Here is a 16,617-nt window from a genome sequence, read left to right as displayed (position 1 = left end):
CTGTGCCTCTGAAAGATGACTCATAGGGAAGAACAGAGAAGGATACAGACATCTTGGTGGTCCTGAACATCACCAAGCCTTTGCTTAAGATTTTGCTGCCTTCGTAATCACATCCTCCATCATGCTTACATTTTTAAAGGCAGCAGGAAGCCCTACGCACATTATTGGTAAAATGTTCTGTTAAATGATAACGTATAACCAATTCAAGCTGGGTGAAAGGGGAAGAAAACACACCACAAACATTCACATCCCTCTGAATTGGTCAGGACCTGGCAGACGTGTTGAACTCACTGCCCCTATGGCAAAGTTATTTCATATATCTGAGTAAATTAATGTTTCCAAGCTTGGCACAAGTTTGCATGACAGAAGGTATTTACTGGGAACCTGTAGTGTACTACCGAGGAGGCAGTACTCAGGTGAGGTAGTCTGCCTAGGTTGCAGCTTATTGAAGTATTTTTATTGACAGTGAGCTGTTCAAATGTTTATGTCAGACACTCCATGTTCAGAGCACCACAGGTAGGTTATACCTGCACATCTTAAACCAAAATCTGGCCTAACCTTTTTAAGGAATTCAAGAGTGGAAAAAGTTAGACAATCCTGACAGCCGCAGCCAACATTTCAGACCCTGGAGCCAACCGTGTCTCCAAGCCTGGGCTAAGCGCAGCGGCCATGGCTGCCAGAGGAGGGCAGCAGTCCCACAAAAGTAGACAGATTTATTTTCTCTCTGTAACTGATAACCACAGGTAGTGCTGACACTTAAACTAATCCTCCACACTTGCACGCAGCAAAACAACATTGCAGAGCCTTCATGCTTGTAATTCATGCCCTTCAAGAAAGAAAGATTTTAAAAAATGATGATTTTCTAGGGGGTTTTTTGTTGGTTTATTTTTTGCTAGGGGCAATTCTACTTATTACTTGTTCTGTCTTTCTTTGGTCTAATTTGGCCAAGTGAGATAAGCAATACAGATCTCCAAGACAAGAGATGGTCCACGATAAATCAAAATAAACCCAATGCAACATCCCATTAAGTTTCTGCAAGAAACACCTTTCAATTCTTAATTCCACTTGTAAGACCTCATAAAAAAAGATCACCCAGCTGTGTTTATGACAGCTGTACAAACTACAAATACCTAATACTTTCAGCTCTCCCCCGCAGCTGAATATTCTGCAATTATTTCTTTCTATAAAGCACCTGCAGGGACTTGTACATCTAAATCATTAAGGGCAAACAAAGAAAAATACATTAAAAGGGCTCTAGGGAAGGGTATTTCCAGCAAGCAAGCCACAGTCAAACATAAAATCTGCTAGAAAACCAATAGATCTTCCTGGGCCTGCCTGCCGGCTCCTCCAGCTCTGGAGTCAGCCTACTGCAGGTAATGCCACCAACGGCTACAGCCACAATGACACATCTTGGGCCCAACTTCTCAACCTGCTCAATCCCTGCCTTCCACCTGTATTAACTCCAAATCTGTAAATCCACAGTGAAGGCAAAGTGTGTGAAGAGAAAACCCTGGAAAATATACTGTCCTATCCCATCCCCCAGCCTCCTACCTTTTCCCCCCAAAGTAAGAGACATGATTATTTAGTCTTTTTTTTCTTGTGAAGATGGCTGTGAAAGCTGTGATCTATTTTTAAAAATGTAACTTCAGGACTTCCAATTGAAATACTGCTAAATCCAAAGGGACCTGGACAAGCTGGAGAGGTGGGCCTGTGTGAACCTCATGAGGTTCAACAAGGCCAAGTGCAAGGTCCTGCACCTGGGACGGGGCAACCCCCGGTATCAGTACAGGCTGGGGGATGAAGGGTTTGAGAGCAGCCCTGTGGAGAAGGACTTGGGGGTACTGGTGGATGAAAAGCTGGACATGAGCCAGCAATGTGCGCTTGCAGCCCAGAAAGCCAACCCCATCCTGGGCTGCACCAAAAGCAGCGTGGCCAGCAGGTCGAGGGAGGGGATTCTGCCCCTCTGCTCTGCTCTGGTGAGACCTCACCTGGAGTACTGCGTCCAGCTCTGGAGCCCGCAGCACAAGAAGGACATGGACCTGCTGGAGCGGGTCCAGAGGAGGGCCACCAAAATGATCCGAGGGCTGGAGCACCTCTCCTACGAGGCCAGGCTGAGAGAGCTGGGGTTGTTCAGCCTGGAGAGGAGAAGGCTGCGGGGAGACCTTATTGCGGCCTTCCAGTACTGAATGGGGGCCTACAGGAAGGATGGGGACAAGCTTCTTAGCAAGGCCTGTTGTGACAGGACAAGGAATAATGGGTTTAAACTAAAGAAGAATAGATTTAGACTGGATATAAGGAAGACATTTTTTACAATGAGGGTGGTCAGGCACTGGAACAGGTTGCCCAGAGAGGCAGTGGAGGCCCCATCCCTGGCAACATCCCAGGCCAGGTTGGACGGGGCTCTGAGCACCCTGATCTGGTTAAAGCTGTCCCTGCTCACTGCAGGGGGGTTGGGCTGGGTGAGCTCTAAAGGTCCCTTCCAACCCAAAGCATTCTATGATTCTATGATTCTAAATCAAGACAGTTTGATCTTGCTTTGGGGACTCTAATATAACACATGATAATTTTTACTTATGTTCAGAACTATGATTGTCTCTGTAGACTAGTTTTAATACAAGCAAACATTATAATAAGAGAAACCAAATAATGATAACTATTCAAATGCATGGAAAATGTTCAGTATGGCCATGGACAGAACTGAGTCGTTGCTGCAAGCTACAGACTAACATCCTAGCACTCGCACTGGGCCCGCGGTGAGAACAACTACGTAGAGCACCTCTAGCTGGGTTCAACCTTTAGCGATTCCTTGACAGTTTTGTCTTCAAGTACACTGCTTACCCATATCAGTAATCCAGATGGCTATTCTCTCATATAAGAAATTCAGTATCATGATGATGACAAAATTCAGGCATGAGGCTGTTACTGAAGTTGCCAGCTGAGGGGTCAGTAATCCACTGATGGGCTGGAAACTTTGAGTGTTCTCCATCAGGCTGGCAAAGGCAGCATACACCGCAAGACGATAAACGATCACAGCTATCATGCTAGCTATAATCAGAGACACCTAAGGAAAGGACAGAGATTTGAAATACGCTTATTGCTCAGTATAGCTACATGCATGCAACTTTTGAAATAAGATGTAAATCATCATGCTTTATAGCTTTTAAATTTTATTCTTTATGGTTATGAGTTCAGCAGCACTGAAATGCAAAGTACACATGCAAAATACTTTTTTATATTAGATACATTAAACCAAACAAAATTATTTTGTTAACACAAGAGAAGCAGACAATCTAATACCAATATTAAAAAAAAAAAAAAAAAAGAATAGTGCAGAAGGATACAGACTCATAGAAATGGAGATGGAAGGGACAAGTTATATTGTCCACCCTGAAATTCACTCTGCAAATATTTCTACAGAGGAATATGTAGATATTTCATTGTAGTGAATAACACTTTTCTTTTTTTTGCCTTTACTACAAATTTTTTCAGTATGGTCCGTTAACAGCACATAAGCCAGAGAAAAAGTTATCCCTATGCTAAAATATCCAATCAAATTACTAATTAATGACAGATTTCCAAGTTGTTTTTTTTTTTTTTTAATCTGAATTGAAGTGCAGTTTTTTTTTTTTTTTTTAATCTGAATTGAAGTGCATTTTGCATGACAGCAGGAAATCTGCAGGACAATAATAAAAGCATGTGTTAATAGCATGATTAAAACCAGTTTGTGTTAATGTCATGATTAGTGATGATCAGCAACTCTAATATATGTTAAAATGATGACTCAAAAAAATGCTCACCCAGAACAACACTGTAGTTCCCGAGATGCAGAACCGCACAGCCTGGCTAGTTACAGGCAAATAAGGCTCCATCTCCTGAAACAGTTAAGCAAGCACAGCACAGTTCACAAATCCATAATCTTACTCTAACACCAAGCAGCACACAGAGCTCTCATCAGCTGTGTGAAAGTGCCCACATCTGAGGAAAACCATTCAGAATGCCCCCTCTCCAAAAGGGCAGACAGGACATGATTTTGAATGTGCTGGGAGGGAAGAGATCAGGACAGAAGTGGCCATAACAACACTAAAAGTAAAGACGGTACTTGGAAAGAATGGTTAAACTTTTGCAAAAATCCATCAGTAGCTGAAGAAAAATTACCACCTCCTTTATTAGATGAACATGACAGAACTATTACTGTAATGCTAGGTCAGCTGTCATACAGCTCTGAGTCCAAAACCGGACTGAATTTTAAGAAATTCTTCGTGTCAAGGTTTCTTAAAATGGTCATTTACTTGGATGTACCATGTTTTTCCACACAGCCAGAGAGTGTTTTCCTCCACTCCTTCAATTTTTTTTTTTTTTAATTGAAGAAATGGCTACATTCGTTAGTTGCCAATCTCTGCTGCAGCATCAGGAAGCTAGGTCTTACCCAAGAGAGTATCCCCATATAGCACATGAACAATGTTCCATGTTCGTGTAAAGTTCTCTTTCTCGCAACCAATTCTAATTCCTAAAATACCAGATTACAGGTATTAAGAAAGGATCATTTAAGAACTAATGCCAGCGGAAGAAGATTTAGTAAAAAATAATCTGAATTTGCTAAATCTTTGGGACAAGGCATTGTAGTATACTTGCGCTCCTCTCGGACAAAGGGGCACCGATTACTACAGGTGAGTGCAATATTACGTATATGATCAATAAGTATATCGAACCAGGAAATACTTGTTTTGACAACAGAAGATATTGAACCTGTGAAATGTTGTTGAAGGGAGTTTATTTTCTGTCGCACAAAAGTCCAGATTGTGCCGAATGCACTGGCATAACGCAGCGTAATTACGTGGAATACAACGGCTGCAGCTGAGCTACACGTTTCTCCCTGGCACAACCAAGCAGTAGCGGTTGTTTTACAAGCGTCGCTTCTTGATGGCGATATTCTTCAGTCAATTGGCATGCTCGTACCAATGGGATTTTGTTTGAAGTGTAATGTGCTGTTCTCTCAGGAGAGATATACTGCCTGTATCTGCCTAAGTATACTTACTAACCACAAGTATCAATACTACAGTCTCGAGTCACAAGTTGTTTGATGATAATAACAGGTAAAGGCTCTATTAACAGAACTATTACAAAAACAGCTGAAGATAAGATAAAGCACAGATATCAGGTGGCTTTATATAGGCTCATAACATTTTAAACCTATTATGTATTAATAAATAATACGCATATTCTATACTAAGAACAAATATTTCGCACATTCTAGGCTATTCAACAAGTTTTCTACTTTAGAACAAAATGTAGGCAATAATGGGCAATGACAGAGCCTAAGTGTGAAGAGAATGCTTCATTATTTATGTAAATTAACATGCTACTGTAATCAGCAAAACCAGATTTTAGCTATGATCTAGCTAAGTAGTTTAGCATCGTGGCCAAATGAGGTGTTAATTAAAGCCTCAAGATGGGCAATTTCTGTTTCAGTGCACCTAGAACTTTGAATCATGGCCAGGAATAACGAGGAAACAATTTTCTGAGCAAAGCAAAGCCAGCCTTGGGATGCAAGAAACTCAGTGACCTGTATCCATATTATCTTACCAGTCTGCAGAATTAACTTATTTGAAATCACCATCCTTTCACGTGTTCCGTACTGCATATTATCTAACGAAAGGAAATTACACTACAGTGTGGCTAACCTGTATGGTTTGCTATAACTGGTATTGATAAGGACCACTGCTAAACCCTGCCACATAAAAGCTTCTGAAAATCCACCAAGGTAATAAATTGATGTGTCATAAAATAAAGGATTGTACAGTCATTGAATTTTTATGCTAATTGTTAATGCATACTTAGAAAGCACAGAGCAGTGTAGTATCACACTCTAAGAAAAATATATTACGGTCCAATTTCTGTTTCCAAATAAAGTCCAAATAAACCACCCTACCCAAGAGATCTGCATGAATTTAGAGAGAGAACAATCTTCTCCCTCAGGACAGTTCTACAAATGCACCTCACCCATGCCGTCTTTGGCTGTCCTCTGCTGTGGCCGATTGGCCTCGCCATGCTGTGGGTTTTGGTCCACGCTGTACACAGCCACTGCCTACCAGTCAGCCCACTACTTGCTGTCCTCACACGATTACCCGCTGCTGCAGCCCATTACTCCACAGCACACAAGGGCCGTGAACCACCTCTGTGATTTCCCTCTGCTCTTTCCTTCAACTGCAGCAGAACCACAGTGGTTCAGCTGGTTTTGGTCACCGTGCAGCCATATAAGAAAGCTGAGGTTTTGAGCCTGAACATACACGGGGATGCAGACTAGCAAATAACACGCAACTAAACTAGCTAATCAAAAATTGATTTATCTGAAACTGTTTTCCTGAGCCTGCAGAAATCAACACCTCAGCAGAGCTACATTCAAAATCACAGTGCATGGTTATCAAAGATCTCTGCGTGACTCCAGCGTACAAGTTACAGGTGTAAGAACAACAGCGTTAATGCTGCATGTGCAGAAGGGGAAGGAGAGACAGCACAACTGTCTCACATGAGAAATAAGATTAGTGTATGTATTTCCTAATAACTAAGGAGAGAAATCCCAAAAGACAGAACGGGCTACTGTTTATATAACAGCGATGCTTCCCATGTTCTGGCTAAGCTTCTATTTCTTTTCTGAAGACTGTGTTATCTAAGGCTACTTATGTTTAGTGAAAATAAGTTATTTATATACAATTCTAGGAAGAGGAAGGATGATTCAAAAACACATCAAACTGAGGTGGTAGATGTTGTATTGGAATACAAGCATCTGATCTCTAAATTTGTCAAATAACTCCTACCTAAACTAAATTTAAATGAAGACAATTAACGCCTAGTAGGTATGTACACAGAGCATTTAACAGAGTTAAATAGTGTGGTTAATTGTATCTCAGTTAGATTTCAGACAAAGGAATTCAGCAACCTTCATCTCTCTAGCGTACCCCAAAGTGGTGGTATATCAGAAACAAAACCACAGCTAGTCCCACTTTTGTATCTTTAGATCGAGACGACTGCTCTTTCGTATGTTGTGCAGGGATGAGAAAGATTGCTTTTAAAGGTGTGAAGATTTCAGAGACTGCTACCTTGAAATGTGAAGGACACTGTAAAGATGGTGTTAGCCAAGTGAAACCTATAAACTTTGCCTTTGCATTTCTGATTTAATATATCAGTATCCTGTGGAAATTAAAATCAATAGAGCATAATTAATGAAAGTTATGCACATTCCAGAGGCAGCCCCCCCCCCCCCCGTTCTCATTTATTCTGTGTCAAAAGCCTAGGTAATAAAAGACATCTGCAGGAAGAGAGCCATAGTCCAAGAGATGGGGCACGCCTGTCATATGCAAGAGGAGGCTGAAGTGCTGCGTGCCCTCCGTTACCGTCACCTTCAGACTGGAAAGCAGGACAGACACACTGCAACGGCCCTGCACCAGGACAAACGGACCCTTGAAAGGCAGGGCTATCAACTCCAGAACTTACTGATGCTAAAACAGCTACGCTGCTTTTGGCAGTTAAAGGGTTTCTCTCTCATACTAGTCAATCAGAGCGCAAACCTCAGCACTCATCGACTGGATGCCTTCAGCGAGAAAACAATGTGTTACCAAATTCTGCTTTGATATTTGGTGCAATCTGCTGTGTTCAGTGAGGGCGTGGTTGGCATCACGTTCTGCATATTTAAGCCAAACTCACTGCTACCATAAGCACTGCTCTGTGGAGATGTAATAGCTGAGGGCCTGCCCTGCTCCAATATAAATGCAGCATTGCTTGTGTGTGTCACACAAATCTTTACCTAGCCATGAGATACAGACTTGTTCCCGAGGCAGAACTCGCACATTATCAAACCATCTTTCTGCACACAACTGAATTTGCATGCATGTCAAGCCAGCAGGCTCATTACCTGAGTTACAGGATTCTTCTTCTTTTGGGTACATTTTGCCTCGTACTCAGGCCTCAGCTGGAGTTGTTGCTGTTCCTCTTCAAAATCAACCAAATCCCACTCATATTTCAGTCTAGCTTGCCGTCTCTTCCAAAACTCCAAGAAAAGTGTAACTGCAATTTGGAAATGTTAAAATACGGTTAAGGGAGAAGTGAACAAGTTCATGAACCAAGTTAAACTTATTTCTGCACTGGCTTCTATTCTGCAGTTTACTATTTATCCTCGCAGTGTGACCCATCTATTTTTATTGACTATTCAAGTTCACAGCGAAGACCATAATATGGATCAAGTAATTTATTAGATAATTGAATTCCAAAAGTGGATGACAAGAAAGATGGAGACAGGATATGGGTATTTCCATAGTTACGATGACCATGTTCAATTACAGTTTAACTACTTTTCATATGCAAATAGCAACACAGAATTAACAAAGGAACATGGTAGTTCAACTAATTGCTCGTGTATAAACCTGTAACACGAACAACTATTACAAATAAGCAGAACTGTTTTCAAGTAGTGTGTTCAAAGAATTCTGTTGCTTTTTGATGATTATTTGATATCATGGTCATTTTAAAGACAGTGAATGTCTGATGCTTTTTACACAATCAAGAGTGAGACTGGCTTAAGAAATTTTTAAGACACTAGAAGGAACTGATTTAGTATATAAAATAAACAACTATAAAAGTTACAATGTTATATAACATTTAAAAAGCCCTCTATAAACTACCTTAAAATGTAAACCTTTGGTAATCTGACTGTTCTTTTTTGAAGTGGAGAGGCTTTACGGTTTACACATACACAGGAAATCTTATCTTCTGCAGTTCTAAAATCTTCTGCTGTGACTTCCTGAATGACTAATCCATGCCACTCAAAGGCTAGTGCTTAAAACCAAGAAAAGTTTACAGCCATACAACATCATTTATTAATTTTTTTTTTTTTTTTGAGAATTCCCTATGAAAAAGTTAGTGGCCAGGTCCTTTGACAACAAATACACAAATAGATTTTCTATTAGCACACAGAGATATTTGTGTGTTAATGACATATCTATATTTAAATTGAAGATTTAGTTATGATATTTCATACAAACAGTATGAAACAAGAGACAAGGTATTTAAGGAAGTAAGAAACTATCCTGCATCTATAAACCTTCACAGAGTTTAAGAAAAGAACATGTATTCAAGACAACACAATCTTAAAGTCTGAACAAGTATCACGTGGTGTGAAACCATGCTTATAGAGTCAGGAAATCCACCTATTTCTGCATCATCAAAACGTACTATAATGTATGAACTTCACTGGAGCAGAAGCCAACTGATTCTCATCCTAAAAGTGCTGCTAATGAAGTGGTAGTGCTGGACCACCATCCAGTGAAAGGTCACAAAAGCTCTCTACTCCCTCACAGGGACACTGATAATGTGCACGGCTCAGCAGAGAGGACTCTGATAAGGACTGTGTAAGGTTGGACCACTCTGCTTAGGTTACTAAGGAAAGAAACAAATACTAGCAGTTAGAGTACGCAATGTTCGTGATATCCTCGATATCTGCTGGATTTTGTTTGGTTTTGTTTGAGTCCAATCCCTCTGTAACTCTAAATTATTTTTATTCTTTAATCACTTTTGCATCTGAGGCAGGATATTAAAGCGAAGCCATTATTCCTCTTCTTCCCACTGCCAATGGCCCTCAGCAGTTTGGCCAACACCTCCTTATTGCTTGACATAAAAATTATCAAATGTACTTACCCCATATGCCCATGAAAATGGCAAAAAAGAGAGTTGCCACGTTGTCAAACAAATGCGAATACTGCAACAGAATACAAAGGAACAGGTCATTACCAAAACAGTTTTCAGTATGAACAAAAATGACAAGTGGCTGGAGAACCAGATACAGACCTCTGAGGACGCACAGGTGGTGTTTAGTCTCCAGTACTCACACTCTCGGTCACAAAGAGGGCACATGATGATCTCTCCTCCAATTGCCGGGTCGCAGATTTCTTTGCTGAGGAGAAAATATTGTACAGCATCTGTTCTCATAGCATCTTAAGAGCTGCTATATGAAATTTACTTTTAAAAAAAAATTAAGAGCTGAATTTGTTCAAAGCTCAACATCTGCAGCTTCACAGAGAAGATGCCCAGTCTTGTCACATTCACTGGTGTTAACCTGTAGTTGGTCAGGGCAAGCCAAGAAACGTAGCAGCTGCTACAAGGAGAACTAGGAACTCACAGGGTATGGGCTTTCTGATTCTATCAGTAATGAATCAGAAGTCTGTAAGGAGCTGTACTGCACATGCACTGCTTTCAGGTGAGATATAAACCATGTTGTTTCTCATCAGGTTAGTAATGCGTTCAAAACACCTTTTCTAAAAGCAGAGGTATTAGTTCAGCTTTGCTAACTACAGTAAAATTTGCTACTTCAATTTAACTACTACAGTGGGCGAAGTTTACAATCCTGATAGTCCCTTCATATACAGAGAAACCTGAACATGTATAGCAGTTTTCCCAGGTGAATTCTTAACCTAGCTAAAATATAAGACTCAAAATGACATAATTCAATAGAATGGATGAGAATTTTAACATGTTATTCATCTTTTATCATTAAATCTCAAAATCTTCTGGAAGCCTTCTTATTAAAAAAAAACCAAACAAAACCAGTGAGCAAGGAAATGTCAACCCTCTTTTCCTCTCCCCACACCATCCACCCCTCCACCCCACAAATCCCTGAACACAATATATCTTAAGACCCTTGAAGAAACAGATACAACGCTTATTTAAAAAGAAGCAAACTCAGGCTTCTGAGATGCTGGATCCCTCTTTGATGGGAGAACGCGGCTGATCCGTCCTGTACTCATTCTTTTGGTGGTTAGTACAAATGATGACCTACACAAAAAGGTCAGACTACTCTGCAGTATAGATTAAAACAGAAAAGCTTAAGGCACAATAAACACTTGAAACAAACAACTTTGAGAGATGTCAGTGGTCTTCTTAGGACTTCATGTATTGCAGGTCCTCCAATATAAAAAGCTATTGCCAAATGGCAATAAAATATTGCTTTTCACCTGCAAATTGAGTCTTACTAATTAATAGTCACAAGTTCTGCATTAGCTGTCCACCACCATTTCAGTCAATAAAGATAGCTGAAGAACAAATTTGTCTGCTCTGATAAGCTTTAAAAGCTTGTTACCTGTTTTTTTGCAAGAACAGAGTTTTCACATTGCTTAGCTTTTCCCATTATAAGCCCAGGAGATTGTCAACATTCCACTCACCTGCTCATATTTTCATCCATTGTAAACAAGCCATAAAGAAAACAGATTAAGCCAACAACTGCTGCAAGGAATAACATCTCAGTGTAAAATCCTAGCCAGGCAAAATAGATTCCAATCTTTTCACCATAGTACTTCCTGAATACAAAAGAAATGCAATTAATAGGAATACAAAGCAATGTTTAAAACTGCAATAGAGCAAACTGGCCAGAGTCAAAATGAAACACTTGGCAAAATTCTCATTTAACAGAAGAGTAAATGCATTGATACACACTGGAAAAATGGGATTGGAGCTAGCTGTGAGAAGTTATGCAAGCTGAATTAACAAAATATATGGCCTCTTTTGACCCTTTCTTCCCTCCTAGCAGGAGCTCCAGCTTTAAAATCACTCTTTCCCCTTCCCACAGGATAATGTAAATGAAGATTTACTTTTTTCATTTTCCAAGGAGTTAATACAAGATGAAATTGGGCACACCAGTTCTGATCATGTGGTTAGAATGAGTGGGTAATTCACAGGAATACAACTGGTTGTGTTACAAATGGGGCAACTGTGACCCATGAATAAAGTAATGTTTTTGTATATCATACAAACTGAATCAAAGAAATCTTGGGTAAGGTTAGTTTAAATTTGGGTTTAGTACTGAATTAAGAGTCAAGCTTCAGAAACTGATTTTATCACTGTTTTTTCAAGACTGTTGAAATTTCAAAATTTCAAGTAAATCTTTAAAAATTGTGGCAGATACTGATTATAAAATGCAAGGTATTCTTCATGTATGTTCCTCTGCAGCTGAATTATCTGTAAGATACCTGACCCCAGGAGCGCTGGCTAGATTGAAAGAGGCTTGATTTGAGATAAAGCATTTTACCAGTTGCTACTAAAAACCTGTGTCATGTCCTCCAAGGACCTAGTACCCAATTAAGTATCCAGTTCTTACTGGATCTTAAAAGTAGTAAAAATGTCCCAGTGGGATCAAGCTACAAATGAACACATGCTTGTACTACAGTGAAAACCAAGTAAATATAATAAAACACAGGCAGTATTTTACCTGATGAGGTCCAAAGGCTGCTCTTTGTAGAACCGCAAGAAACGCGCCCACTCCATGTACAGCGTGTATCTCTCATTGTCACAGTTTGGATCATTTGCCTTTTTCCAGTATTGGCACTGCGAGCAAATCAGAGTAAAGGCAAAACACCTCATCGACAGACTCAAATACTACACTAAAAGAAATGAACACCAATGATGATGATGCGTCCCTCTTAAGATTATGCCAATTAAACTAACTTGAAATTCAAACTTAGCACTCCACCACTTTATTTAAGTAGAGCCCTTTTTATATATGTTTTAAGATAATACACGTTTTCAGAAAACATTTATCAATCTTAGACATTAAGTCAACCTGTACTGTAACCACATCGTGTTACTTTACACTGGTGCTGTGCTGGTACAACGTACTCATTTGCACTGGTAGGTGACTGCAGTGAATTTTTTGTTCCTTTACACTGGTGTAGCATATGCAATTGCAGAAGTTCAAGCTTCCCTGAAGTAGAAAAACTCCATTTTACTCCTGCTTCATTAAAAATAATGCAAATTTAAATCCTGTTCTCTGTACTTCTGAACCAGGCTCTCACTGTAAATTGCACAGCCAAAAGCATTTCACCAAGAGATGTAAACCAGAGGATATAAATTAAAGTTGTTTCCTGCCTCCAGCCATAGCACTATAATGTACTCCGTGCTGCGGTTTCTCAAGCTGTAATGCAAGGATACGCAAATTGAAATTCTGGCACTAATTAACTTCAATGGTGTTCATCACTATCATCTATCTACCTGTCAAATACTAAGAAAATTTTGGAACTTCATCCATTTCCTAGAAATTAAACAGCACAAAATAACTGCAGTTTCTGACAGCTCTTGCAATTTTATTTTGTGTTGTAGAACTCTGCCTTTAAAAACACTTGGCTATGCCAAATATTCAGTTTGTGATCCTGGTTTTCCTTTCTTTCTGAATGTCTCTCAATCACAAAGAAAAGTATGAAAATTGGTTTCTAAACAGAAATCAAGACGTTTAAACAACCTAAAATTTGCATTTTTAAAATATTTTATAAGGTTAAATAGTTATTTTTTAGACAATGATTTGTGGGTCTGTCTCATGATTTTGGAATTTTTTCATACAATTTCTTAGCATTTAAAAGGTTGGCTGTACTTGTATAGAAGAGATTCTTGTACAACTGCTTTTAATTATCTGCGTTTTTGGTAGTCCCAACAGTATAAAGTACGCCCCAGTCTGATCAGCTAAACCTTCCTCCTGAAAACCTAAAGAATGTCCATTTATCCATTTCTTTTCATTTTCTAAGGGAAAAAAAAATATTTTAAAACATTTAAAAAAATAAATCTATATAAAGTATTTAAATATATCTTATGGTAGAATTTACAGATATAAATAAGCAATTTAAGTTTACTAAAGCATTGTGACAAATCTTAAATTCTCTCCTTGTTTTTAATAGTTATTTGAGATTTAAGCAACTAATTAAACACAACATTCAGAAGAAAAAAAAAAAAGAAATTTAAAAAAATCCATAAAATATGGTAACCCATCTCTCTCCTGTTTTCTCCAAGGGATTTCAGGACTAAATCCATGTATGTTGTATTAAAAATTCATTCTGCAGCAAAACTAAACACCAGTATCTACCATCCTGACCATACTTCCAGTACTTGCAGTTGCTCACCAAAGCTCACCAGGAGATGGACAAGTGACTGCCCCACACTGAACTGTACGGCTCATGCAGCTCATCCGACTTCAGTCCCAACATGGTATGATCCCAAGAGTATTTATATAACTGCAGTATATGTATGTACATACCTTATACACACACACACACACACACTGCTGAACGTATGCATCTACAGTAGGTATTCATTCCTTGCTATAATCTTTCTGCTGTACTACTGCACAATCTGTACCATGAACATTACAAGAATGTACTACGGAGTAAGTCTCTTGTACATTATGTGACTGACCCAGAAGTATATCCTAGAAACTCGGCTCCTGTATGCACGCATAGGAAGAAACATTTCAGCACATAAAAGCCAAATAGTAGGGCTGGCAGATATGTCTTGTGTATTATAAACCAGAATCAATTACTGGGACAAATGGAAGGGTTCGAGTGCATTTTCATTTCTGCTGAAGACAGCAAATGTCACAGTAGGTAAAAGAGTACAAACACTGGGAAACGGTCAAGGGAGCAGAAAGCTAAAATACTTACATCGTGAAGAGGATATGCAGCTGAATAGGTGCCATTATTTAGCAGTCTCTTAATCCCAAATTTTTTCTTCCCTTCTTCTGTTCCATACGGGCAACGTGTAAGAATATAATTAACCTGAGATTCAGACACAAGCATTTCAGACCTTTCCTGCTTTAAGGCCATTTAACAGAAACCTTTAATGGTTGCGCACTGTGTATAATCTGCAGGAATAATACGCAAAAGCAAAAAGCGTTTCTTCAGAAGGCTCTACCCTGTATGAGACCACTGAGGGCATGCTTGCCTTGTAGACATCTAGAAGATCCATGCCAACAAATACTATTCCAGATTTGTAAGAAAGATGCACAGGCATCTAGGTTTCCTTATATTTACCCACAGATATCACAGCTTATCTACTCCTTCCTTACATGAATATTCCTATGGGACCGTGTAAATCTACATGTAAAAAAAAGTAGACAGATTCACATACGTACTATTCTGTTTCTCATGGATGGTGAGAAGAAAGTGCTTTCATCATTAATGAGGTACAGCTCCTGCTTCTCCTTGCTGAACGGGGCTGTGAAATAATCTGGTTCAGGGTGCATCACCTTCTCGGGAAGCCTGAATGGTGCAAGCATACAGTCCAGGGGGGTCTCCACTGTTGAGGGAATGTCATTTTCCTTGATGGGAACTTTAATGTTCAGCACTTCTGCATACGTGACCAGAACCTCCCATGGGGCATGGATCTTCACAAAAAAAATCTTGCCATCTTCAGATTCCTGCCCCAGGAAAGTTAAATCAGACATCAGACTAAGCTGTGTTTTATTGCACGATTTATGAGAATAGTTGATATACAAAATTTATTGCCTTTTACATATTTTTGAAAGCTTAAAAAAAAAAAAGAAAAAAGAGGGGGGAATAAGGGTAATTTTTTTTTTTAACTTGAAAAGCTTATCCGAGTGGTTGCTTGTTCATAAAGATAATCTTTGCACTACTAAAAGCTCACAAAGGCTTTCCAAGCTACCTTAACCTTGTACACTGAGGTCTGAAAACTCTTATTACACTCTGAGTGCATTGGAAATGCAAGGGTTTGCTGTGCATCCTGCAGACCACCGTGTGGGACTGTAAAGCTGTTCTCTTTCCCAGAGGGGGCACTTTTCATACAGTGGAGTAGAGTATACAAGACTCCTTGCAAAAAGGAGTTACCAACCAGAGCTCAGATCTGTCACAGCCTCACAGCTGTTATAAGGATTAATCTTATCACAGGCCTCACCCCACAGTATATGTTCTTTTAGTGTTCCTCTGCAGACACAGGAGAAAGTGGCAATCAGAAGGTATTTTTAACATGTTCCTCAATGAATCCCCATCTATGGATGTTACAGAGCCTAAACTTCATCAAGAGATATTTTGCCCCACTCAATCTCTGGCAGAAAAAAAGAGCAGGTGGACTGAAGAAGTCGGCATCCCATGTTCTCAAGTTATTAAACAAAACAGTAACACTAATCAAACATCCTCAAGTTGTTACACCGGAGTCCTTCCTCATTGTAATGACAACATCCAGTGGGCATACACTAATCTATTCACTGACTTCCAAACATGTTAGTAGTTGTTCGGTGGAATTAAATCTAGCTGTGAACATACTTCTCATTTATGTGGGTTTAAATGAAGTCACAGCTATTTTGGAACTGCTTTCTTTTTGTTATGAAACCAAAAGCCATCACTTCCTCCTGAACTAAAACTACTTTCCACAATTCTTACGAACATATTTGGAAAAATAACTCAAATACACACATTAAGCTTATCTCACTTAAATTAGTCGTACTCCACTGCAATCTGCTAGAAAAATTTATAATTTGTCTCAAAGAAACAAAGCGGCATACATTAATCAGTAATTTGCAGGTCTATTTCTTGGGTTCTAATTTTTTTTTTTTTACCTTCTTATCTTCCGTTTCTAGTTCCAAACCAGCCTTTTGCAGATTGCTCTCAAATTCTTTTCTTCTTTCCTGAAGAGAAATAAACACACTTTATTAACTGATGAAGTTAGCAATTAACTGATCACTTACTGATGACTTCACTGAGTTTCACTCCTCCTAACTGCCCTGATGACAAGCCCTTAATGCTATGTGACCTTTGTAAAAGAAAGCAGACCAACAGACAAAAAACAGCTGATGCATAC

The 16,617-nt window shown here is 39.3% G+C and overlaps 1 protein-coding gene across 1 annotated transcript in view; it reads right to left on the bottom strand.

Annotated features, from left to right (window-relative positions):
• The window catches only part of ANO5 (anoctamin 5), a 60,362-nt gene that overhangs the window by 8,070 nt on the left and 35,675 nt on the right, over positions 1-16,617 (bottom strand). Inside the window, exons 6-15 of the mRNA XM_075711915.1 lie at positions 16,376-16,444; positions 14,936-15,220; positions 14,466-14,579; positions 12,251-12,366; positions 11,208-11,342; positions 9,838-9,943; positions 9,688-9,748; positions 7,910-8,061; positions 3,798-3,872; positions 2,839-3,061 (exon numbers count right to left, since the gene is read on the bottom strand). Of these exons, the coding sequence (XP_075568030.1) occupies positions 2,839-3,061; positions 3,798-3,872; positions 7,910-8,061; positions 9,688-9,748; positions 9,838-9,943; positions 11,208-11,342; positions 12,251-12,366; positions 14,466-14,579; positions 14,936-15,220; positions 16,376-16,444 (1,336 nt within the window). The remainder of the gene's footprint in view (positions 1-2,838; positions 3,062-3,797; positions 3,873-7,909; positions 8,062-9,687; positions 9,749-9,837; positions 9,944-11,207; positions 11,343-12,250; positions 12,367-14,465; positions 14,580-14,935; positions 15,221-16,375; positions 16,445-16,617) is intronic.

Source organism: Pelecanus crispus, chromosome 6 (assembly GCF_030463565.1).
Source record: "Pelecanus crispus isolate bPelCri1 chromosome 6, bPelCri1.pri, whole genome shotgun sequence".
Taxonomy (NCBI): Eukaryota; Metazoa; Chordata; class Aves; order Pelecaniformes; family Pelecanidae; genus Pelecanus; species Pelecanus crispus.
This window is presented reverse-complemented; position numbering and strand designations above follow the sequence as displayed.